Here is a 17008-nt window from a genome sequence, read left to right as displayed (position 1 = left end):
CATCACAGAGGCTAACCAACAGCAGTTAACCTAAATCCTGTTCAAGGGTGATGGGCTGTACTGAGGTGCTCCAGGGTGTCTGAGTCATGAGGAAGCATCGAGGGCTGTCCCGATTATGAGTCATTTGGGCTCTGTGGCTCTCAGAATCTGAGATGATGCGTACAGTCTAGGGGGCTCCCCTCAGCCATCCCCTCTATCCTCCCAGGATGCCTGCCCCGGCCATTCCAAGCATCTCAGCCTCAGCTGGCTTTGTATCTCAAATAAAAGACATCAACTTGGCAGCCCAAGGCAAAAGGTGGGGCCTTTTTTTTAACTAGTTAATTACAAGTAATGGGGGGACTTTTTTAAAAAACCAGAAATAGATTTCCTTGAAGTAGAACATAAGGGTTAAAAACTGAAATTTCCTCCTCTTCTCCCTCTCCCCTCCCTCACGTTTCAATGAGACAGGCTGGGGTTTAATTAGATCCCTCCCCGGCTATGGTTTCTCGGACTCTCTATGTGGTTACACCTCCAACCTGAGAAGGAGGGGTCCAACTAGCCACGTTGGGTCCCATGGACAAGTCCCCAGATGGAGCCCTGAATGAGCGCTGGGACGAGCGCTGACTCCTTCTGATTAGTATATGGTTTTGTTATTTTCAAATGACAAATCCTCGCATCAGAAGACTGTGACTTCTAAACCTTTAGCAAATGTGCCACCCACCATTGTCGGGGACTTTCAACTGGGTCTAGGGTGGGGTGTGACAGCAGAGTCACAGTTTCTACCTACACTAACCAGTCTTGGTGGGAGTGCGGTTATTAATACCAAACCTTGCCCATTCAGACTGCTAATTAGCGTCCACCTCTGATAAACTTGGAGAGGCAGGAAACAATGAAAAGAAGTTTAGTAAATATTTTTAGTTCAACCGCTTGAAAAAAATCTGAAAAAACAGTTTTAGATTTTCTCCTCTCTCGCTTAACAAAAAAAAAAGACTCTTAATTTTGTTATAAATTGTACAGATGTGACCAAAAAAAAGTAAGACAGGTTGAGAAAGTTGGAGAAAGAAGAGATGCTATTTATCCTGGGTTGAGCACCCAGGGCTAAGCACACGGGCACGGAGTTTGGTTTACAGAGCCATGTGGGAGAAGAGGAATCACTGATGTCGTTAGGTTCGAGGAAAAAGGGCCATGGAAGTGTGGCCTGCAGCTATAGGAAATTACTATTCAAGGAAAAGGAGGCATGGAATCAAAAGTATTATGGGATAGTGACCATCATTCCTACATTAGAAATACAATAAAAGTGCACTAGCATTCATTAAGAAATCAGGGCCTCTAAGCGAGAAGAAAATCTGGAAACTGAATGTGAAAGGGGGTGGATAGGAGAGTATGTTTGCACCCCACCTTTGGTATGCGCCTTTGGTATGCGCGGTTTCTGAACTATGCTGCAGGAAGATCACCTGATTAGAAAGGAAACCGAGAGCAGCACTGTGGAAAGAAAGATGGGAGTTTGCTTCCCATCAATTCATTAATCTAATTTTTTTTCACTTGGAGAAGGTGGGGAGGAGAGACAATATAAAGAGAAAACTCCTTAATTGCAGGTCACCCAGAGAAAATATATTCAATAGAGAAGCTTGGGATGAGTGCAGGAACTTGACGGTGAATTTAGACCTTTGGGAAGAAGAGCTTATGCCAGGCCAGCACGGGGGCCCTGTTTTTCCTATGTGCCACAGATTCCAGAGCCCGGTCTGGATACAGTCACCCTGGCTGTAATGTTACCTCTGATCTTTTTTTTCTGTCACCTAAGATGGGCAGGGAGAAAGCAGAAGCGAGGACCCCAAGAATCACAGAAAAGCAAAGTTGTAATGACTTCTTTGACTCCCTTTTTTATTTCCTACCCTGAAACTATCATTAGACGCTAAGTTCACAAACCTCCCTCACCCTAGCAGGCTTTTAATAGACCCTTAGGGTATCCAGGCCCTTGCTGTCTTATCTCATTTCATTAATTACATTTCATGATCACTGAGGATCAGGAGGTGGAGGAGGAACCAGCGTTCAATTTCAGGGAGCAGTGGCAATCTCAGACCGGGCAAGTGAGACGATGCTACAAAAATCAATTTGGCAGTCGGCTGTGACGCACAAATGGCTCCCGGTAATAGGCTAAGGTTGGGCCAGGCACAGATGCAGATATAAGAGAAAACAACTTGATCTCTGTGTGTGCAGGCAGGGAGGTGGGATACCTGCAGTGACTATGGGGTAGCTCACTACGGGTGGGGAGAGTCTCCGGGAAAACACACCAAAACATAGAGACTCTGACTATTTGGAACTCAAACGTATAGATTTTTGCGTTCTCAAAGTTGGTTCGTCAATTGCTGTGAGGCTTGGGTGAATATAAAAGGGACTTCCTTGGGGACTCTTGCAAAGAAGAGCAAGACCTCATTTATTTGGCAACTCCAATTATTCAGAGAACACAGACGAGATAAGTGACCAAGAGGCCTCTGAGCTGAGTCTGCAGATGAAATAAACTCTATGCCTCAAGGTTCATTGTCTGTTATTTAGAAGAGCACACCTCTTCACTCTTGCTTTAGGACCAAGGCTAATGAACTTGGTTATTTGATTTCCTGGTGTGGTAGATCAATTTCAAAAATGGAATCTATTTCCCCAGCCCTTGAATCTAGTCTAGGCTTGTGACTTATTTCATCCAATAAAATGCAACTGAAGTGACAGAGTGCCTGTTCTGAGCCTGAAGGGCTTTGCAGGCTTCTGTTCTCTCTCTTGGAATCCTGCTATCCCCATGTGAACGAGGTCAAACTAGCCCGCTGGAGGATGAGAGGCCACAGGAGGGGAGTCCAATTGTCCCAGCCGAGGCCATCTAAACCAATGGAACCAAACATGTGAGAGAGCCCAGCGAAGATCAGCAGAGCTCCCTGTCTGGTCCGCAGCTACACACAGACACATGGCTGAGCCCAGTGCAGCCAGCTGCCACATAGACATGTGAGCAATATATTTTAAGCCACTGAGTTTTAGGGTGGTTCATTTGTTACTCAGCAATCACTCACTGATACACCTGGTCTGCTATAGAATGTAAGAAGATTGGGTAGAGAGAAGGAAGGGCCAGTAGAGACAAGCATGTTTATGGGAACAAGAAAACAAACAAACAAATAAACCAACAACTAAAAGGCAGGAACAGGAACTCAAAGGACATAAGTGTCTGGGGCCGTTTAAGGAAGGAGAAGCAGTCTGTAGGACCTTATAAGATTCTGACCGCTCACAAAATTTTAGAGCACAATGTAAGAATACTGATCTGAAGTCATCCAGAAAAATTAGCCAAAACATAATGTTCTTTCTTTAGAAAGGCAAGTGTATGAACCACACTTAAGAAAGATTTCCATTTAAAATAGATGTTAAAAGATTTCCATTTAAAAATTTTCCAGTTACTAATAAAATAAAAAAGTTATGGTTTTAACCATTATTTATCTGGAAAATTCATTTGTGTGTGCAGGGACAATACCTTCTGAAACAAAAATTGGGTAACATCTCAGACAGGCTTTTGTATTGCTTCCAGGTGTAAAAGAGAGCCCAGGAAATGCAGTTTGGCTGCCCTGATGCTGACATCTCGGGGACATCTAAGCACTCATGGGGACGATGGACAGAGTATTTGAAACTGAGATGACCTAAGAAAATCTGGGCAGAAGAGTCAGTCTCTCCATGTGACTCCTCCCTCCCCAAAGGCACCAGACTGGTGAGACCTGCAGACTGTGGCCTGCAGGACCAGCCTCGGGCAGTTTGCAGAGATCTCCGCGTGGGAGACTGAGAAGAGAGACAGGTGGTGGAAAGAATCACATTAGCAGCCTCCCTCCTTGGCCTGCCCTTTGTTTGTTCCTCTGAGCACCAAACCCCTGGTTCATTCTGTCTCAGGCACTTGAATTCTGCTCCTTTCCAAAGCACCATTAAGTGCCACACTGAAAAATAATAATAATCGTTCACATTCCTCGTGTCCATACTGAATGCCAAGGACTGGACCAAGCTCTTGCCATGCACCAACTCATTAACCCTGGATGTTAAGTACTTCCACACTCTCCCCGCTAAGGAGGTGGGCGCAGAGGCACCGAGGGATGAAGCCACTGGCTTCATCAGTTGGAAAACAGGAAATGGCAGAGGCAGGATGCAAACTCGGAGGGCTGGCTCCAGACCCATGCCCTAAACTGTCTGCTCTGCCCTTTACTTTGCAAAGTTCCCTTATTCCCTCCCTGCTGGGCTGGCTGCACCCTTTAACCCAACCCTGGCTCTTGCCTTTTCAGAGCCAGCCCTCCTGCCTCTCCCCACCATCGGTTCTCAAGGAACTAAGGGGGTATGGTTCTGACTAACTGCCATTTATCACCTGGAGCAGGCCCAGGAAAAGCAGACGCAGGATGGGCTGTGTGTGCGCACCTGAGCCAGCTCAGCCTGTGCCTCTAGAAGCTTCTCCCCAGCCGCCAGGCCAGCCTCCTCCCTGCCCTGCCCCCGCAGAGCTGCTGACAGACCGGGCTCCTGGCTGCTTTATCTCCAGCTAACACCCGCCTCCTCTCTCTCCTCCTCCCTATCTGGGGGTTTCCTTGTGGCTCTAATGAAAAACCCCTGTGTTACATTGAAAAGTTGCCAGTTATTGCTGCCGGGAATAAAATCCAGCCTCCGCTGGGCAGAGACTCACAGATGCTTCTAGCTGGGCAGTGAGGAGTAGCCGGTTGGAATAATCCCTTCAATGTGAGCAGCCTTTCAAGCGTAATTAGAAGCCTGGCGGGGGGGGGGGGCACGTAAACAAACAAACGATAGGATGTGCCAGGCTCCCCGCCCCCACCTGGGCTTTCCCCCTTCCCTGGCCTGGGCACACCTGCCTGGCCTCTGCCTACCTTGGGCTGAGTGGTGCAGGCTCTTCCCCACACCCCAAAGACAAGAATAACTGGGTGTCCCTTCTGCTGTGAGCTCCCAGGTCAGTCTGAGTAGCGGGCAAGGGCTTCACCACAGCCTCAAAGATTATCCAAAATGCAGATTCCTCGGCTCTACCCCAGAGACATGGAATCTGAATCCCCTATGGCAGAGGCTGGGGAAATTCCATTTTTTAATCCCTGTCCCTTACCTGGATTACGGTGCTCAGAACCACGGGACCTGAGCAACCAAATCCGAGGAAAGATGCTCCCACATATACTCTCTCCTATAATTGCAACCCCCAAAGAGCCCTTCCAAAGCCAAACACTAGCACTGCTAGCACACCGACTCTCACTGTATACCAGGACAGCCACTTCTGTCCCTACTTCACGGGCTATAACAGATAGAGTTGAGGTCATCCTGCTGTGTCAGTCACAGCCACTCTTTTGGAGCAAAGAGACCTAAATGGCATTTTCAGGGCCTGGTAGTCTGGCCAGAAGCCCCACATTGTGACTTGAGGTGGAAGGTGGCTCCGCAGCCTGCAGCTGGCTGCAAGTATGACTTCAGAATGATTGGGCTCTGAGTGTGTGCTGAGCTCTGGTCACAGCAGCTTTCTGCAGCACTTGAGTTAGGGACAATAGGAATAGCAGTGATTCTCAGTGGGGGTGATTTTGATCCCCCCAGGGGACCTTTGGCAGTGTCTGGAGACATTTTTGGTTGTTACAGCTGTGGCGGTGGGTGGTTAGGAAGGTGAGAGGGGGCACGTCGCCTCTACGGGGAGAGGTCAGGAATGCTGCTGTATATCCTACGATGCACAGGATGTGATGAGCACAACAAGGAATTATCTGGCCCAGAATGTCAACTGTGCCACTGCTGAGAAACCCTGGAATAGATGCGAGATGCCACCAAAGACATGAGTCCAAATCCAGGGACGCCCTTAGCCTCCTGAAGGCAGAGTGTTAATTCAAGCTCTTTGTTTGGGGCTGAAGTGTTTGCAGCTTCCATTTGTTGTTATTTATTTAGAAGGTGATGTGGCTAACACCGGGGCCGGCAGAGAAAGGCTTCCAGGTTGATCACGCAGCCAGCTCCCTGCATGAGCTGGGCTTAAAAGACTCAGTTTATCTGACGTCCAATAAATACTAAGACCCGAGGTAAGCCCTTGATTCCTTCAGAAATTGGTCATCGCTGTAACGGTGGCAGATGGATGAGTAAACGTTCAGTCCTAGGCTGTCTGATCAGATTTATTCCATACAGATTCCCCAGGTGGTCTCCCCTCTTCACTGAAGAGTTAAAAACAGACCATTTAGTTGATAAAATTGAGTCTCTCGTGAGTTAACAGAGTGGAACTAGCTGTTGGCGCAGCCCATAGCACAAACGCTGCTGCGGAAGCCAGGCTGGGGGAGCCAAATGTTTTCTTTCCAGTTGATTCGATGCCGTTCAGCGGTCGGTGGCGCGTGGAGGCAAAATACCTCCTGATGACCCAGGCCCTCCTGTTTACGTGGCCAGCACCTTAAAGGACACACAGAATCTCTTTCCCCCTATAAAGTGAATCTGGGCATTTTATAGCTGAAAGAGGAGCAATTCCATTTGAGTTAATCGAGAGGCTGAAGGCAAAGGGGCATTATGTAGATTTTAAGGACATTCTTCCTTGATTGACAAGGTCCCGTGGCCACCGCCTGGAAAGCTTTAGCGACGGACCATTTCCTGACATCACTCAAGGGAGGTCTGTTATCTTGGTTATGCTCACGTGAGCCTGCGGGGTCTTTACACCCTAGTCTAAGGAGTAACCACAGTCTGACTGTTGGAATGGAACACACTTGTTAACCATAACCCTGCAACATTTCTCCCCTGTTAAATTAGAAGAAAGCAGCAATATTATTGAGGGGAAACATACCTTTCAGCCACTTTGGACATTTTCAAACAATGTCTGTCAATCTGTGCATTCAAAAATGTAATCTGGGGAGAGAGAAAACAGGGATGTTAAGACCAAAATAGAATTCTCTTTTCCCTTTACTCCATGAATCCAAATCCTCTATTTCCACCAAGATCCAAACACCTCCTCTGGCAAGACCTTGCCAACCCTTCAGCCTTGCATGCTAGCAACCACTCTGCCCCCCGCACATTCCTGCCACGCTTAACATTCATAGTCCACAATCTCGCCCATGTCACATATTCCCCTGTATTGTGTCATGATGTAAGTCTTGATTTCCAAAATTTAAAGGCAATGTAGATTCCACAAAGCTCAGCAACAGCATGGACAGGTAATATGTGCACCATAAACACCTGTTTTCACAAAGCCCCGGTGACCTCTCCTCTGCCCACCTTTTGCATGCATGTCACACCTGTGTGCTTGGTGTGCTCGACTGTAATCATCAAATAGCTATTGTCACATACATCTGCTTCCTCTCCCCACCCAATAATAAACTTGCCCAGGGCAGGCACCTAAAAGTTTACTCCTTTGGGTTTGTGCCCGCAGAAGCCAGCAAGGCACAAGATGAATAGCAGGCCCTGTGGTGCCTCGTTACCAGCAAACATCGGAAGGGAGTAACGTAACTGGCCACTGTCGTTGACCCGGGCTCCTCATCACGAAGGAAGATAACATTCAACCAGATCATGCTGCAATGGCATTGGGAGGAGGGCTTTCCTTATTCTTAAACTTTCTTTTCGAATCACAGCAGTAAATAAATAAGGGGCGGCCCTGAGCTGGGTTGCTGTGGAAGCGCATTAGCATTTTAAAGCCCCCTCCTCTAGCTCCCACGGAGGAAACAGCCGTAGTGGCACTGGGATAACCCGTTCGTGTCCTTCTCTACTGGAACCTCATAGACAACTCTTTCTCCCAAGCTTCCGTGGGTTGTTCATGCACAGCACTCAAAGGTTCGAGTCACCCACAGCTGGGTCCCCTGCGGTGTCCGGGAACTCAGCTCACTCCACCTTCAGAGGGAACATTGCAAGGGCTTTTCAGCTGGCCACGTCCCCTCCCGGGCCTGCAGCTGTCAACCCATTCACCTGTTTCCGGATGTCCTCTTTCGTAGTTTTCCTGATGGGCTGGCTGAGGACGTGCACGGGGCTCTGCGACTGGGACTCTTCGGTCACACCGTACACTGACTAGAAGAAGCAAGGACATAGTCATCTAACTTGGGAGTTGAAGGGTGACATCAGGGTTAGGCGGTTCAACCACTCATTCCTATTCTTTGAATCCCCTCCTAGCATCTGGACAGTGAGTGACTGGCCTCTGCTTCAGTTTCTTCAATGATGAGCTCTCTGCCTCTTGAAGGATCTCACCCCACCTTTGGGTTACCACTTAGAAAATCCTGCCTTTTATGGCACTGATGACAGCCTCCTGGTATATCAGTGTTTCTCCAAACACGGGCCTTAGACCATCTGCAAAGAGCCATCTGGGGGCTCTTGGGAAAGATGTACATTGCTGAGCCCACCCCAGACCTACCGAACTAGAATCTTTGTGGGTGGGGTGGGAATGTGCATCTTTATCAAACACCCCAGATGATTCTCAGGCAAAAGAAAGTTCAAGAACAACTGCTGAAAATGATGCACAAAAGATCCCCTCTAGATTTTCTGTGAGTCAGCAGATGGCACACCCATCTGGTACAAAATTGAGATGGCAGGTTTCAGGTTTTCCCTTTTAACGTATTCTGGCCTCGGTTTCTCAACATGTCCATAGCTATAGCTATTAATACTTTTTAAGTTGTTCCTGATGGTATGGACAGATAAACACCATCTTTGCTTTGGGAAAGAAACAAAACCAGATAAAGTGGATGGGACTTCATGAAATTCTACAATATCAGAATCAGGGGGCCCTTAAAGATTGAATTAGGACAATTTAAGACTAACAGTTTAAAATATGATACAGTATCTCAGTGAAGAACAAAATATGTAAGTAGATTCAAGAAGTTTATATATATGTGTGTCATCTCTCTCTCTCTCATATGTGTGTATGTGTGTGTGTGTCTCATATACATATATGAGAGACAGATAATTGGTCATTACATGAAATAGGAATGTTTGGGGACACATCTCCAACTTTTTGAAATTAATATTATGGAGCACGGCCGTGTTCTCCCACAATATTGACCTTGGTGCCATGGTGAGGGTGGGACATATGGATTGTGGGGCAGTCGAGTGTGGCACCCATGGGTGTGCTATGGCCACTATGCCTTTCAGTAAAGTGAAAAACAAGTGACCCCTGGGTCATTCACGGTTAGGCAAGAAGATAATTTGAATTTGGACGAACTAGCTGTCCTAGAAGACTTTCATTTGCTTCTAAGTACCAAGCTCACTTTCACCTGTGGGCTCTCCCACTTTCTGTTCCCTTTGTTCCCTTTTCTACCCTCTCTGCCACCTCCCCAGAGCCAGCTGCTACTTACCCTTCAGCATACCTCACCCTGCTTTCAGGAAGCCCTGGGAAGCCCCCCATCTGGCTTAGCTGCCCCTCCTGGGCTCCTCAACCGTCCTGTCCTTCCCCTAACAGCACTCACAGCCTGATGCCTGTCGGCTGTTTCACTCCCGGCCAGACCGTGGGCTCGGTGAGGACCTGCCACCGCATCCCAGCGCAAGCACAGAGCTGAGCACACGTCAGCCACCCAATAAATATTTGTAGAATGAATGAATGGAATGGTTTCAAAAGACAAAATGTGTTAGAATTACAAATAACAAATTACTGTTTGAACAGTACTAGAATTGGGAGGGCTATTTACTTTAAGAATTTTTAGTTCAGCCACACTAGCGAACCTTTTTAACCTTTTGCGGATTCTTCAAACGTCGACATTTTCTGATATCCATTTCTGTTGTGTTCACACAGCCTGGCTGAGAAAAAAAAATCATCATATAAATTACTAAGTGAAAAATTACTCTTCCAATTTAGCCCAAATAATACCATCAGAACCAATCTTTATCTTTCCCAGTACAGATAATGCATGATTTTTTCCCGTCTTGCTGTAATATGTGTTTCTCTATGGAGTTCTGCTATGAAATATAAAAGCTTACCTCATAGTATCTAAGGATGCTATGTAGAGGGTATAGGGTACAATTTCGAAGAGCAAGTTTATTATTCAAATGGCAGGAATGCTTTAGCCACAGCCTTTGTGGTTTTATATACCTAACCATCTGAAAAGACTCCAATATCAGGATGGGCAGCTACTTTTTTGTTTTTGCTTTTAATCAGTTTTTAGGAAGACTGAACTATTAATAGTTTATTCATTTTTAGTTTCATTTCATGAGGGAAATGCAAGCTTTGTCTTAGTAACATGAGATTAGAAATACAATCAAACCTCATTATTTACAGATTTTGTATTTGTAAATCCTCCTACTTGCTAAATTTATTTGGAACCCCCAAATCAGTACTTGTGGCACTTTAATGACCATTTGTGAACATTCGTAGAGTGGTAACAATTTTGTTTTTTGAGAAGGAAAGAGAAGTTTTTTATTTAAGTGGTAAAAATTTTGAGCCCGCTATGTGCATGTTCCCAGCGGAGGTTGAGCAACATGACCTTCTGCTTTCTTGTTTCAAACCTCATACTGTAAACCACTCTAGTTAGGGGTTATTTAGTACCAAGTTCCCTGCATTTTTGTGCTTTTTGCTGGTGACTTTGCTGTTTAAAATGGCCCCAAGCATAGTGCTGAAGTGCTGTCCACTGTCTCTAAATGCAAGAAGGCAGTGACGTGCCTTGGGAGGAAATACACACGTTAGATAAGCTTTGTTCAGGCATGAGTTCCAGTGCTGTTGGCTGTGCGTGCAATGTTAATGAATCAACAGTGTACACTAAATAAGGTGTCTTTACACAGAAACATACCTTAAATAAGGTAACCTATCGATCAGTTGTGACCAGAGGCTCACAGGCACCTAACTTTGTGTTTCCCCCAGGAGCAATCCTACGATATTTGCTAATTCAGTGTTTGCAAGGCTTTATAAAACACGACTACCATGAATAACAAGAATTAACTGTATTTGAAAGGGAATATTTTAAGATTCAGAGTTGAATGACAGTGGAAATGGAAATTATCAATTTTGGGAATGGGAACTTTTGGGACCCAAAGGTCCCCTGGTGGAATTTCCATAGCTCCTCCATTTCTAACTCCGTATTTTCATGGATGGATAATTTTTAAAAGGCAGAACTGACACACATTCCAGAAAATCTACTGAGATTACATGAATGAATGGTAAAACAATTCCACAAAGCGCAGCAATTTTCTTAAGACTGAGACACCTGGTGGCTAAAGACAGTCTTTTCTTTCAAGAGAAGGAAACAGAAAAATTCAGAAAACAAAACAAAACAAAACATTAGAGAAACAAGTAGAGCTTTCTCACCACTGGCCTGTGGACGTCCCAAAAGGCCCGTTCTTGACTATCTAAAATTTTCCTTTCTGTCTTGTCCTTTTTGCGATCAATCCTGAAAGAGTAAAGAGAGAAAGTGAGAGGCTTTTGTGTTCTATTTTTTCCTTCTGACCCTTGCCCCAGCAATCTGTGCCTGCTTCTAGGAGCTAAGTGCATGCAAGGCTGTGGCACCTGCGTGGCCCCTGCTCTCTGCAGAGCTGGAAAATACAGGTGTACAATTGCCTCCAGGAAACCTCAGAAATTCCACACGTGGTAAGAGAACTTGTTTTAGGCTAGGTTACAGATTGCCATATATATGCAATGAACTTGGTGGCCTAAGGGAAGAATAAGAATGCAGCTGTTCATCTGAACTATTAAGATTTGGATTATTAAGAAGGGAATTATCCATTCGATATACCCCCTCATCATTTGTATACTGCGTATACAAATTATAAGAAGGAATATAGCCACCACCTTGCCAGTGTTCCATCTTCAAATTTGAAAGTTTGCTTTAGATTTAGAATCGTAGGAAGGTCTTTAAAATGCTGCAATTTATGTGTTTTAAAAGTCACTCAAACCATCTGGCTTTCTAAAGGCAGCGTAATGGCCCTAGCGTGTGACAAGATCCAGAAGACCAGTGTCACCGGCCTCAGCTGGGGGAGGCACAAATTGCAGGAAGAAAATTACAGGTGACAAGAACAGATTCTTTATGTTCTGATCTGCAGCACAGATAAGAGGCTTTTTTTTTTTTTTTTAAAGCATGTATTACTTCATATTTTCTCTCAAGTAAAAAGCAACTCAAATTAATTGCTGTGTAACTTCTGGTTCTTGGCTCTCTTGGGAACACTTTAGTTTACTGGACTGAAATAAACCCGTAATCACCCCATGATTTTTGCGATAATTACTGTGTACTTAAATAGTCCACAATTATAATGTAATCACATAGTTAATCAAAAAAGTGAATCGAGAAATACCATAAATGCACGAAGTGACAGTTTCCTCTCCTTTGTGTACCTTGTGATGCTGTTTGATTCTGGAAGAACAAATTGGCACTCCTCTTTGCTTCCCAGTGGCTTCTGAGTGCACAGGCACGATTCTGCCTTAGCCCGCATGAGTCCCAGCCTCCGTCCCACCCGCTCTCCCGCCTTCCTTTTCCTCAGGTGCCTCCTGCTGCAGCTCAGCTCCCAGTGCCTGGCGTCCGCCTCCCTTGGGGTGCAGAGGGCATTCTCCCAGCATTCTCCCAGCTCAGCATCCCTTTCCCGCCCTCCCTGTCTCGCTCCTGTTAACGCTCCTGGCTAAACCAGACTCCGTCCTCAGAAAGGACAAGGGAGATCCGGACCCAAGCAATTCTGTTTCCCAGAATTAAATGGGTCTGGTGGACACCCATGTGTATGGCTGTGGGACATGTATTCCCCAGCCCTCGTGTGTCCTTAGAGAGGAAGGAATTTCCACTATAGATACGGGAGAAAAAAATACGGGAAAAACGCTTCCAACTTTTTTCTTCCTTTCATCGCTTGTCATTTAGGGAGGAAGAGTGACTTAACTTATTGGTAGACTTGAAAGAAGAAATTGAGAAAGCTCAGGCTGGCCCTTTCTGGGCCCCATCTGAGTCAGCTTATCCTCAGGATATCTCTGCACGCAGTGAACTTACAGGGCTGGGCTCTGCTCTGGGGAAGCCCACAGATACTCACCTCTGCCCAGGAGGGCTGAGCTCCAAAGCCATGCCCTACAATCTAGCTTCTAATTAATGTAATAATCTGACATTTTGGACCCCAAATGTCTGACTTCTCTGCCTTATTTTTCAATTGGTTCTAAACCCCTCCCTGTGGGGGAGAGCCAGAAGAGGGGTACTTGTTGTCCTCCCTAAAACTCTAATATGTTTTCCTACGAAGATGAAATCTCCAGTCCTCCAGGTAAAGTGGGTCTGATGTTTTTCAACCTTTGAGCACAGAAGAACAATTGGGAATCTCTTGGGGAAACAGGTACACCTTCTTATAACCAGCGTTCTACATTTGGGAGGCTCTCCCTTGCCTGCTGAAGCACACATTGTTGACATTATTTTAGGGTGACCTGGTTACAAAGATGAAACGTATCCATCCTGCCCTGAATTTCTACTCAGTCGCTCCCCTGAGAGATTGGAGAGACTAACGCCAGTCGGAAACCTCACTTTGGCAATCCCACTCTCACACCATCTCCAAATTCCAGAGTCTTTTTCTCTCTGAAAGGGTCTCGATTAAGTTCACCTACTTCACTTGTGCTTCTGCTTGCATGAAGATGAACTCCCACTTCCTCGCAAAGGCCCTCTGGAGTCGCGCTAAGTTTTCCTAATGAGAAATGAAAACCAACAAGAAGGCATTAATCACTGTAAGTTAGCACATGCACACCTGTGCTTACTACAACGCGGCCATCCATTCGGGTTACTCTCAGCAAAACAGCAGGGCCCACTTTAAATCCACTGGACATGTGCCCAGTTTGGCTCTGCACCAGACCCTGCTACACAGAGTCGAACTATTCATATTGATTTGCGCGCCATTATGTCTGACGTCTCTATGGTTCTCCCGATTCCTCTCTTCATGTGTGTTTTACAGGAACAGAACCCACACAGCACTTGTTATAAAGGCTGCTGGAATACACACAATGGTTTGTGGCTGTTGGGGAATGAACGATGGACTCCCCGCAACCTGTAGGGCATCTCTAGAGCAAAGCCAAGGCTGGTTTCTCAGGATTTGTCTTCCAGCAGGGAGCTGGGAAAGTCATGGAAAAGGGGAACCAAGAGGACCTGGCAGTAGTGCTTTCTAAGGTCAGAACTGAAAAGTGGTCCAAAGGGGGTGTCTATGTTTGTGATGTTCATGAAAAGAAAAGCCAAAAACAGAAAGAAAAGCCATCAAGGGTTGCCTTTAGAGAAAAAGGAAGTACAGTTTCTCTAAGTCTGTAGAGTTACCTCGTGGAACGTTAGGGCAGTGAGGAGGGGAGGTTGACGGGGTCCCTAATGATCCTACTAATTCAGATGGATGCGAGGCTGGAGCCCGCATGATGCTGTGTATTTTCATAGAGCTCATGCCAACACTAATTGATTGTCCTCATTAGTGGATTATGAACACAAAAGGAGCTTCAAGTGGAGAGCGCCGCACATGAACTCACAGTTATTACCCAGGCTTGGTGTGCAAGCACTTCCAAAACCTGTCTCTTTGACTCTTCCACTGTTCATAGCATATACAGCTGGTAATGCCCAAATGTCAAGCAATTGAGGAGTAGTTATACAAAGTGCGACACAGTCATAGCACGGTATTCTAGGCAGCCACTAAAAACAATAGTGTCGATTATCATTACGGGTGTGGAAGGATTCCCAAGATACTAACAGTACGTGATTGGGAAAAGAAGCAGTTGACACAGTAATGTTTATAGTCTGATTCTATTTTTTTTTTAGTAAAGAAAAAAAATATATGTATAGAAAAAACTTGGGGCGGGGGGGAGAAATCACAGGTTATTTTCTCTCCTTTCTTTGTTGTTTGAATTTTTGTTTCCGCAAAGAGAATATGTAATCAGAAAATTTTAATAAAATTGCTGTATCTTGGAAACAAAATGCTTTTTTAGTCTCTAAGCATTTTTTATGCAGAACTTCAACCTGAGAAAACATCTTAATGACATTTGTAAATACTAGAGCAGAACGTTATGGGGCAAGAGAAGAGAAAACTGGATAAAATACATCAGGACTCAAGGCTGTTTTATTTCTGTGTAGGACACTTTGTAAAACACGGAAAATACGGGGAAGAGAAACGCAGGATGGAGGTGCCACATGCTTCTGCAGTCTGGGTCTTTCGTAAAGGTCGTGTTGGGGAAGTGATGTCATCAAGTCAAAGCTCTTTGTGCTGGGTGTGGAGTACAATAGCAGTCTTCTGAAAGGAGGGTGACGTGACTGCTGGGCATCAGGGCAGACAAGGCAGGACTGGGCTCCCTGGATGCTCAGAGCCACAGAACAACCATGCCAGGGTTTGCCTGGGAAGATCATAATCCAACATATGCTCTGACATTGCAAAGTTCAGCCAGGTCCTGAGGCTCTGGACAAACTGCTGCACGGCATCCCCTCTACTGGTCCCGCCCCACCCCCATTCATAGGTCCTTGATGCCAGCAGGATCAAAGAGGGTGAAGGGCCGTGCACGGGTGCTGCTCTCCAGTGGCATGCACATTCACACTGGGGTGGCAGGGAGGGGAGCGATGGCCCAGTGGCTTGGTAGGCTTGGACACCCAAGACAGGCAAGGCCTGGCAGAGGGGGCCTCATGCTTGTTTTGGAAACTGAGGTGGTGATAGTGGGAAGGGCATTTGGAAGGTGAGGGCCTGAAGATGATGTTAATGCTGGGCTGCCCAGGGAAGGATTCCCCACTGCCCTGATGTCACCCCTCCTGCCATGGCTGCTGGCCCTTCGGCCATTCCTGGCTCAGCGGCACCTGCCCTGGAGCAGGGAGAGGGAAGTGAGAGGTGCATGGAAGTTTACCAGATTTCCCGGATTCTCTGTGACCCATATAATGCTCAGTTTGGGGGAAAATTCTGCAATCAAAAGTTAAAAATATATTTTAAATTTTCTGTGAGTTTTCAAGTTCTCTGTGTTTTGGTTTCCAGGTTCTGTCGCATGGAAATGGATATGAGCATGGTGGTGAAGCCTCTAAGTTTTGCAAGGAACCACATCTTAAGAAGGAAGATGCAGGAGGAAGGTAAGAAAGCTGGGGAGTGGACATCATCACATGTGACATGCATCTTGTCTTATGTTCCGGATTGAATTTTTAAATTGAGTTGTTTATTTTTTTATCTTTTAATTATTATGCACACAGTTTTTTTTTTTTTAATGTTGAGTTTTGAGAGTTATTTATGTAAACTTTTATTGTGATTGTGAGAGGAGCAGAGAACAAAAGAGGGAAACAGAAGAGATTTCCCTTCCAACCGTCTAAAAGGGACTAGGGGAAAAAAGGAAGAACACAAGCTTCAACTGAGCTGCAGGTATGATTTTACTTTCCTCTCACACCTGGCCTGGAGAGTAATCACACTTACGGCTTCATAGTCTGCCAGCTCCAGCCTCGCTTTGTTCTGCATTGTCCTCTTGCAGAGATAGATGGCTGAGGGAAGAGGAGAAAGTACATGTACAAAGCCGGTGGTGCAGTGGAATCATAAACCCCTCCGCCCATCAGTCCTCCCAGCCACCCAGCCACCCAGCCAGCCCTTACTACGTGCCCAGCACTGTCCTGGGAAGAACATGTTTTCTAGGTGGAAGCCATGGCATCTGCTCCCTGGGAGTCTTCTTGTAGGTCATGATCAGATGGGGGCCCATCTTCCAATCCTGACAACTCCCCTTCTTCCTCCTCACTCTGCTTCACCCCGAATGTCCTCCACTCAGTGACCTTTCACAAACATGACCATGTTACTCCTGCATCTGAAAGCTCTCTGCATGGAATCCTCGATGGCCTCAGCAGTGAGGTCGGGCTCCTTAGAGCGGTAAATGTGGTTCTTTGTGTTCCAGTCTCTGCTTATCTATCTAGTCAACCTCTTCTCCTCCCTCCCTCAGGCACTGTGAGGCCATCAAACTGTCAGCCTCACTCCTCTGCATGTGTTCTTTCCATAGAAGGTCCTTCTCTCTTCTCTCTTTCCCTCTGTCTATCTGGTGACCTCCTACTAACCTCTGAAGACCCAGCCTGGTGTTCCCAGATAGCGTCTATATATCCTCAACCACGGAACCTAGTTCCATGGCACAGAGCTCCTGTGTTTACTGGACTGTCCCCTGCTCTAGGCTGAGGGCCCTTTAAGGGCAGAG

The 17008-nt window shown here is 46.1% G+C and overlaps 1 protein-coding gene across 7 annotated transcripts in view; it reads right to left on the bottom strand.

Annotated features, from left to right (window-relative positions):
- Positions 1-17008, bottom strand: part of RGS6 (regulator of G-protein signaling 6) — a 556008-nt gene that overhangs the window by 71468 nt on the left and 467532 nt on the right. For all 7 annotated transcript variants that reach the window (XR_001137974.1, XM_012656078.1, XM_012656073.1 and 4 more), the window contains 6 exons: positions 16252-16316; positions 13454-13530; positions 11201-11282; positions 9625-9699; positions 7885-7983; positions 6773-6834 (listed from right to left, as the gene is read on the bottom strand). Coding sequence is in view for 6 of the 7 variants with exons in the window: in XM_012656078.1 (XP_012511532.1) it covers positions 6773-6834; positions 7885-7983; positions 9625-9699; positions 11201-11282; positions 13454-13530; positions 16252-16316 (460 nt within the window). In the remaining variant the exon portion in view is untranslated. The remainder of the gene's footprint in view (positions 1-6772; positions 6835-7884; positions 7984-9624; positions 9700-11200; positions 11283-13453; positions 13531-16251; positions 16317-17008) is intronic.

This window comes from Propithecus coquereli, unplaced genomic scaffold (assembly GCF_000956105.1).
Source record: "Propithecus coquereli isolate 6110/MARCELLA unplaced genomic scaffold, Pcoq_1.0 Scaffold5, whole genome shotgun sequence".
In the NCBI taxonomy this organism is placed as follows: domain Eukaryota; kingdom Metazoa; phylum Chordata; class Mammalia; order Primates; family Indriidae; genus Propithecus; species Propithecus coquereli.
Note: the sequence above shows the minus strand (reverse complement) of the source record. Positions and strands in the feature narration are given on the sequence as shown.